The 9,241-nt window shown below is 37.5% G+C and overlaps 1 protein-coding gene across 1 annotated transcript; it reads right to left on the bottom strand.

Moving 5' to 3' along the window:
- Positions 1 to 4,989: 4,989 nt before the first annotated feature.
- On the bottom strand, positions 4,990 to 6,241 carry LOC120109891. Its single transcript, XM_039123503.1, has one exon. The coding sequence runs from the start codon at positions 5,997 to 5,999 to the stop codon at positions 5,817 to 5,819; it is 183 nt and encodes a 60-aa protein (XP_038979431.1). The 5' UTR covers positions 6,000 to 6,241; the 3' UTR covers positions 4,990 to 5,816.
- Between the last annotated feature and the right edge of the window lie 3,000 nt (positions 6,242 to 9,241).

The following is a 9,241-nucleotide window of genomic DNA, read 5'->3' on the forward strand; positions in this document are numbered from 1 at the left end:
TCCAGAATCAATAAATGGGTATTCAAATCGAAAATCTATACCATTGACAATGGCCTATACCACAAAAAGATAAAATTTCTATAAATTAAAAATCATATATTTTTATAGTCTCTAACCCATGCACCATGTAAACACAAAAATGAACGATTTCTAACGACCCGTGTGCTAAAATACAATAAAAGGTATTTAAATCAAGAATGGACCTCATTGATCATGATTTACACATGTTAAATTATGCATGAATTATAAACCAATAGATTCTAATGTTTAGATCACTGTAAAATATGAACTCATATTACTTTAACTATTCATTTTTCACTTACATATAAATAGGTTAGTGACCACCGGAATACTTGATTTTTCGTTTTAGGCATCCTAAGTAATATAAAATATGATCAATGATATGGTTCTCAATGTAGATACCCCATTATTTATTTTGGAATCAAGAGGACTAGATACCTTTTCTTCTTGGAAGCAGTATTATCTATCCCTATTATTTATATTTATACATTATTGATATTTTCATATTGACTCATGAACTCACTCAAGTCACTTGTTCACTAGAGTTACTAGAAATTTTGGTGAAGTTAACATCCATGTTTTTAGAAAGTGCATGGAAAAATAGAGATGTAAACATGAATGCGTACGTAAGCATTTGGCAGTTTAGTTTAATATAATAGATTCTTCCACACATGATGTATGTTAAATAGATAAAATGGATATGAGTTGCTTGAAGGCCATAGAAGCATGTCAGAGAGGCAATAGCAGTTTGATAAATATCTCCAAACTAGTATTGATTGGGGATGGAGTCAAACATCTACATATTCACATTGCAATAGTAGATATAAGAACTAAGCTAATACATTATGCATCTATTAACATATGGTTGGGGGAATAAGATTTCCCCCCCCCGTGACGCAAGTACCCCTAAGAAGTCGCACAATCGCCGACCCTGGATAGCCGAAGTCGGCGTCCGACCTCGGAACGTCCGACCTCAACATATCCGACCTCAGAACTCCCGACCCGGAAGATTCCTGACACCCGAGGTCTACTCCTGTCAGCCACCTACCACGGCTATACCCCTCCGAGGTCCGGCCAAGGGCCATATCCTGCCACTGCCCCGGCATTTATTGCGCACGACCCCTACAAACCTCTAGTTCACTCCACAATTAATGCGGATCTCCGGCTTACTCCACAATTAATGCGGATCTCCGGCTTACTCCACAATCAATGCGGATCTCCGGCTTACTCCACAATTAATGCGTGTGGCTCCTGTTATCTACGGACTCACAGCTCTCCACGGCAAGTCAGGCTAGCGGAGTCCAATCAGCTATGATAAGTTCCTGATCTCGGCCTTACTCCCGATACCAATGCAATAATTCGCCCGATTGCGTGCCAGCTCGGGTCGTACGACGACTTCACCTCCGACATCAACGCAATAATTCACTCGATCGTACGCCGATCTGAGCAACATGCCGAGCCGTACAATGGCCTCGCCCCATCACATCACAGGTAAACCGACCCTCCTATAAAAGGGGACCTTTGCTCCTCAGAGGGGGGGTTGGAAAAAAATTCCACACTCTACAAACACTATTCTTCTTCTCTTTATACATTTTGCCCCCTATCTGACTTGAGCGTCGGAGGGCCGGCGCCGGAAAACCCGGCCACCGGTTTGTCTGCAGGCACCCGGACGGAGGACGCCGCTCGCCGACGGATCGCCGCTCCCCTGTGAGGACCTGCCGCTCCCTCTCCTCAACCGAAGATTGCCCCCGGGTCCAATTTCCAGCAACACATATATTATGAACAACTGCAAGTTGGATCATGTTAACTTTTATCTCATATCTTAATGTGGTTAATTTGGCATTGTTTACAAGCTTGAGTTTATTAGTTCAGACAGAGATTCGTCGCGGTAACAAAATGCACAACACATTTATTTGGAAGGAATATCTTATCATTAATATCATTATTTTGCTGAATAGAAAATTGTAAGCAATTAAGGGCTCAAAGTTAGCCCCTAGAAAAAATTTATCATTGACTCGTCCAACCTCTTTGCATTATGGCTAAGTAATCAAATTAATATGCATTATGAACTAAATTTGAAATCTACACAAATAAGAAATTTCTCTTTATAAATAGCTAAAACAACAAGACTCGAGGGAGAAACTAAAAGGTAAAATTGAGTAAGCAAGTAAGTTTATCGAGAAGATATATAAGAAGTAGACAAAAACCTTCACCAGAGAGCTAACTAGTTTGAAATAGCCCTTAAATCACACATACTTTACCATTTACATTAGACATTCCAATGATACAAAGCAACAATTTTCAGTTGTATCGAAAGACTCCCTAAATCTAACTCACAAAAGCTAAATAAAATGTGACCGATATATCAACATAAAAATCCTACCATTCGAATCTAATTACCTTCATGAACAAACACACGGGAAGCATAAACTACTAGATTCAATGATTCATATTCTTCATGCAACTCCAAGTAGAAAAGTCATGAAAAATCATTTCAAAATATAATGCTAGTAATTGGTAGTGTTAGTTTATCGAATTAGTAAAATTTTTGGCAGTTGCATCAAGTTAACCATCTAATCCTGTCTTCATCAAGTTTAGGGGTTAGAATAATTTGAAACATTTTATTCTGCTATATAGTTTACCGCCTACCGCTAACTTCGCAAACGTTCATGCATTATTGTAGGGCCAGCGATTGGACAGGAAAGCACTGTGTACCATCCCAAGTTCTGGTCATCAGCATCATCCCAGAAATAAAAGAGTGACGTGGACTAGGTCTCAGGTGCCATCGCATTACCTGGCAAGCACCAATTACCTCATGCCACGTGACACGCCATTTTTATGAAGGAAAGGCTTTTGTCAACAGAGTCGGAATCATTACTGGTACACTGGACCCGGAAATATATGTGGCCTGCCACGTACCAAGACACTTAAATTTCTAATCAGCTAAACACTTAAGCTACGCTCAGGTGTACACGTATCCCTGTCAGCCTCCACATGGCATCAGGAATCATGGCGTGACATGACCGCTTTTCTTTTGATCGAGAAGGCTCGAGATTCCATGACTGTATACAAGGACAGCACGGATAGGAACAGCCCTAGCTTTATTCACAGGGTTGATTAACCACGGACAGGAACAGCCCTAGCTTTATATACAGTACTTACCAAGGCTGTCAAGGGATGGTAATCTTGATCCAAACTTGGTTACCTTATCAAGCGTGTCAAGATCAAGTTTGTCTAATTCTATTCCATTGAGTTTGAGGGTGATGTATAGGTTAGCTCAACACCAACCTGCTGGCGAGTTGGACCAGATTTGGATCAAAAATTCTTCACCTTCCATGTTATTGAGATATGTATATTTTTGAGATGTATACGTATTATCAATGTATATATCGAGACGTGTTCAAGTCGAGCCCCTTGGCCTATATAAACACAAGTAGATCCATATTTGATCCAAACTACTAATTGCCACACCTAACTCCCTTTGAAGGCGGCGGCGCGAAAAAAATAGTTATAAAACTATATATTATAATTAATAATTTTATTATTAAAATTAGTAAATTTGAAATTTAAGATTATGCTTAATATTTAAAAAAAATGTTTTATTGAGAATAGGATACAGTCAGACTTTTCTCGAGATATTTTGTTTTTTGATTTTATTAAATATATTCATATACTCATCAGGTATAATCCATTCGTTTTAGCAAAAAAAAAAAAAAAGAAAAAAAAAAGAAAAGAGAGAGGTGGAGGAGTATGAAAGAAGACAAGGAGACTTTTTTTTTTTTTTCCTTGATATAGAGAAGACATAAGACTTTGGAGAGTGGAGAATTGCTGAGTTTGGGATTTAGGAAGAAGCGACGAGTTACAAGGAGGATAAAAGATCAACATGTTGTCTCTCTCTCTCTCCAAATTGACAAGCAAGTTGTAAGGGTAAGGGAATCCTAAGAAGGCAAATAATGCTTACGTTGCTGGCATTTCCTGATTCCAAACCAGATAATTCTAAGAGCTAATTTGTTGGTAAACTATAGTCTACAGGCATTGAAAAATATGGTCTTCCTAGTATGGTATGGGTGGCAAAATAGCAGGATAGCAGAATATGATCCGGCATCACGCATCAGTGGTGTTATTGCAAAAACGATATGAACTCTGGCTGCAACCCCTTTTTTTTGAGGAGTTTAACCAGTACGTAGTTTTTTTCTTCTTCTTCTTCTTTTTAGAGCCAACCATATATCTGTCTTGATTTCGCCCAGGCATAGAGACTTTCGAAAGGGCTGGAGTTAGAGGGTAGACTACTCCACCATGAGCTAGCAATCTGTAGAAAGACTACCTCAATCTAGCGAAGTCATTTCCTTGCTTCGGTCAAACCAGATTGAGTACTTCAGACTGTTGAAGCTCTGCTATTGTATTTGCTGACTTTGCCTGGTTAATGGCGAAAGGCCAGGAATGAGTTGCCACAGAACAAGGTAAGTTTGCTGGGTTGCAGTTCTACAAAAAAAAGTCTAGTGTGTTGGGTTTTTGTTGTCTTCTTTTCATAATCGAAGTCTAAACCTGCATATCTATACATCAACCATTCTTAGGAAAAAAGAAAAAAAAAAGGAGTCAGGTCTGATTTGATAATTGAGGGATGATTTAATACTAACAAAGAAACATATAATATATATTTTATATTAGTTTATATGTCTTTTTTTTCTTTTTCTTTTTTTGAGAAAGGAATATTAGTTGATATGTCATGTAAGCGAACTATGTAATTTGAAGCATGCCAATTTGTTACAGGCGTCATCTTTTAATTTGGATACAGAGCATCAAATTTAAATACGCTCAAAACTTGAAAAGAAAACCAGGATCTTTCGTACTTTAGTATTCGGGAACTACTTAATATGAGTAACTTAAATAAATAAAATTGCAAATATGAGGCTTGCTCTGCAGGATTGCTAAAGAATAAAAATGCTGAAAAGTTTTTTTTTCCCTCAGAAAATACCCAAAAAGTTTCTAGAAAATAACAAATTTTTAAAAAAAATGTTATGTGGGCATGGAGCATTCGACTTTAGAATCGAAAGTGACTCTGTGGAACATGAGATGGCGTGAATAGTGGGAGCAAATAAAATTCTGGCGAATAACATAATGGCAGGCAAAGCATTAGGTGCTGCTGCTGCTGCAGCTCAAGTTTGGTCCAAGACTCTTGAGGTTGGCCTTAACAATTCGAGAATGCCTTTGACCTCCTAAGCTCTTAGACTAAGCCGAGAAAAATTCAGTTTCCATCTCAAAGCAGATCTAGTGGCCAGAAAAGAAGGGAGACATTGATCCCAGTACTCGTACACATAGCACCGTCTCCTCTCTCTCTCTCTCTCTCTCTCTCTCTTTTCCCAATCAACCCCGCTGAAGCTGGCTTTGATTTCCCTTTCCACCAACCCCCATGACAACCTTCCTTTCCACAAGGAACCATCACAATCCCCCATCTCCACTTGTTCCCTACTTCTCATTTGAGATTCGAATTCGGAATTTGGAAATCGCCACGCCAAAATTTCTCCGATCCTGCTCACTCTTATTTTCACATATTTTTCTACTAAAAAGAAACAGAAACAAAGCTATGAACCCGGAAAGAATACGACCAAACAGCTAAAAATCGATTCATATAATATATTTTTACAAGAACAGGAAAAAAGAAAAAAGAAAAGAAATTTCACCTGCGAGCGACATTGATTAAAGATTAAAATTAGAAATAAAAGATAGAGACAAAAACCAAGCTCATGGACACAGATCCAGGCCGCAAAGAACGCTAACCTCAACGTCCGTACCGATCAGGGGGTGGCTGCGGCGGCGGGGCGGGCGTCGGGTGGCGGGGAGGCGAAGGGGAGGCTTCTGAGCATGAGGAAGCGCATCCGGCGGGGGAAGGGCGCGTCGTGGAGCAGCTGCTCCAGAACCCTCGCCACCAGCACCGTGTACTCCTCCAGGAGCTCCGCCACTATCGCCACCAATATCATCCTTCCTTTCTTTTGCTGATTCGAAACGGAACTTTTTTTTATTTTTCTCGGAAGAAACCGCGGCTGCTGCTTTGGAAGGATTAGATTTGGGATCGTATGCGAACGTTTCGAGGGCTCTTTGAGGGCTCTCTTGTGCGGTATTCGCGTGGATTTAATAAAGAATGAGGAATGTTAACAGGTGAGAAGGGTGCAGTTGGTTCCGGTGGGCTCTGCTTCTGGGATTGAGAGGCGAGCGGTTTGGCGGCCGCGGGGCAAAACGGGTAAAAAAGTGGGGCCGCGGCCAGAACCGGGGACCGGCTTTGACGCGTGGGAGATCGTCCTCGGCCTTATCCGATCCCGTGGATCCCGTCACCGCTCCTAATATTTTAAAAGATTTTTTTTATATATATCCTTCTAAAAAATCCAAATTTACATAAATACTCTCTTAAATTTTTATTTATTTTTTATCCTCATAAAATACTATTTTTTCACAAATATTCTTAATATAATGGTTCTTCTAACACCGTTAATAAAAATCATATTTATTTTAATTAAAAATAAATAAAATTTTGAAATTATTTTTTTTGTCCTTCATCATGATCACCTTATAATTATTTTTTTTTGCACATCTACTTATTAAGGGTATTAATTGTTTTAATTTGAAATTGTTAATTTTTTAACGACGTTAGATGACGTAGGTATGTATGCAAAAATAAAAATTAAAAAAAGACAAGATAGTAAAATAAGTATTTTACAAGAATATATGTGTAAATATTACTTTGATAAGGATATTCATACAAAAAATATTTTAAATTTTAAAGGTAAACCAAAAACAGCAATTGGATGATGAGAAGATGAGAGTTCGTTTGATGCCACGGGAGGTGAGTCTAGATTGGTCATATACTCATATGTCATGTGCTTCTTGGATTAGGGTTACTGCATTGGGCTGCGGTTTTATATTTCCCGGGGTGGTTGCACTTTTACCATCATGGGTAATAATATTGGCCACCTTTGATCCGCTACGGTAGATCAAACAGTAGCGGTTCGTCGTCTTGGGCAGAACAGCTAAAACAGGAGTGGATAAGCATCAGCAGGTCACACATAGGGAGGGGAGGAAACTATAACATATAATATCACATACAGAAGTATGACTAGGAGTGCTTCTCAAATTTTTTTAGAGGAACTTGATGACCTGTTCCTATATGGATTAACTTTTTAACATCCGGTCCACCGAGCATATTTTTTAAAATTTTTGATCTTTCTAGTATGGTGACAGATGGAGGAGGGACCGGAAATTAAAAATTTGATCCATTAGATTCTTATCGTTACATATGTTTCCACTGAAGGATTGCATGTTAAATGGGCAATTTTTTAATATTACAAATTTGTATCTTTTTTTCTTATCTTACTTCATTTTTTTTAAAAAAAAGTACCATGATCTTTTGTTCAATTTTTGTTTGAAATGTTTTGACTAAGAGAAAATAAGAATATTTCTTGAAAGCTAGCGTTATACACACACACACACACACACGAGAAGATAGATAGACTGAGAGAAAAATCTATGCGTGTGTGAGAGAGAGAGAGATTTTGCATATTACTTATCTAGGGAAAAACAAATCAAAATCATCTTTTGATGAGATTTTGTGGTAAAATAATATTGCATCTACAAGAGACATTTAAAGAAAAATCTTATGAAATAATCAAATCAATCGACCTGGTGGATCCTAGAATACATTGGACAACAATTTCGTACATTAGTTTGAACGAAAAATACGTGGAAGCAGTGGCCAAATATCTTATGCAACTTGTTGCATGAGGCGGCTTACCTGACACAATTATTATCAATAAAAAAATACCCAATAAACCCAAATGAGATCACACCAAATTAGCCTTCACATCCGACATGTCATGTAGCACAACAATGCCTTTGATGCCAATATTTGTGAAGCAGGGATAAATTTTTGCCAATATACTTTGCGCGAGAAACAATTGATGGTGAATTGGCGATCATAGTTTTTATTTTATTTTATTTTAATTTTTTTGGTACTGTAGGGACAAAATCCTAAACTAAAGTCCCAAGTTACATGTGCCATAAGCATCAACGCCGATTATGGAAATCAGCCTATATTACAAGAAAATGGACAATCAAGGACAAAATATTTTGCTACGAATTACATTTTATTGCTAATAAGTACCATAAGGCAACCAAATAAAATATTGTCATGAAATATCATTTAAGTAGTACTTTTAGCAACAAAATTATATTCTGCTACTATTTTTTGTCAAAATTTGTGGCACTAAATATTTCTATCCTGGCCTTTTGGTGGTAATTTTATTGGCAACAATTTATGATATTTTTGTAATAAAAATTTATTATCGTGAATACCATGACTTTTAATGACAATATATTTTTATCATTAATTAATTATTAAATTTGATGATGGTATTAGAATAGATACAAAAACGGTATTTCATCTCTAATATTTTATTTTGAGCGATGAAATGGTATCGTCACTAATAGACACCTTTTTATCATGAAAAAAAAATAATCACCAAAATATGACTAAAATACCTTTGTTATGAAAAAATTACTCCTGTAGCAAAAAATAATGCACGAGATGCTTAGGCAATGTCATTTACTTAGTTTTAGCGATGAATTATTTTGTCGTAAATTATGTATGTGTTAATAACAATATTCATTTCGTCATAAAACATTAAATACTTTATGACGAATTACTAATTTTATCGTAGATGACTTGTAGTAATGAGGCAGTGGCAAAGAACCTAATGACGAAATTTATTTCATTGCCAAATACTTCAAGCGAAGAAATTTATTTTTTAGCAACAAATATTTTTTTGTGGCTAAACCTATAAATTTTTGTAGCTCTGGCCCCAGCTGCCAACCTACATCTTCCTTCGGTACTGCATTTGCCACAAAATCAGCAGCTTGATCTCCTTCTCCGAGTGTATGAATGGTCCTGAAATCCCCGACAACCTTCTTCATCTGCAAAATATCTCTGGAACAAAAGGATCAGGAAGCCACCTCACGCAATCTTCTCCATTAATCCAAGCGATTAGGGTGTAGGAATCACCCTCCAAATCCTCATCCATGCATTTGTTATACATGTATCACTATCATACGATGGAATCTCCTCTTTCAAGCGAAGTCTCCCACACGGTGATGCAAGAAGGGGATAAGGGTCACGGGCCGATCCTTTTCTTTTCTTTGCATTTGGTAAGAAACGGGCCCATTCTTTTTGTCC

This window comes from Phoenix dactylifera, chromosome 2 (assembly GCF_009389715.1).
Source record: "Phoenix dactylifera cultivar Barhee BC4 chromosome 2, palm_55x_up_171113_PBpolish2nd_filt_p, whole genome shotgun sequence".
Classification (NCBI taxonomy): Eukaryota; Viridiplantae; Streptophyta; class Magnoliopsida; order Arecales; family Arecaceae; genus Phoenix; species Phoenix dactylifera.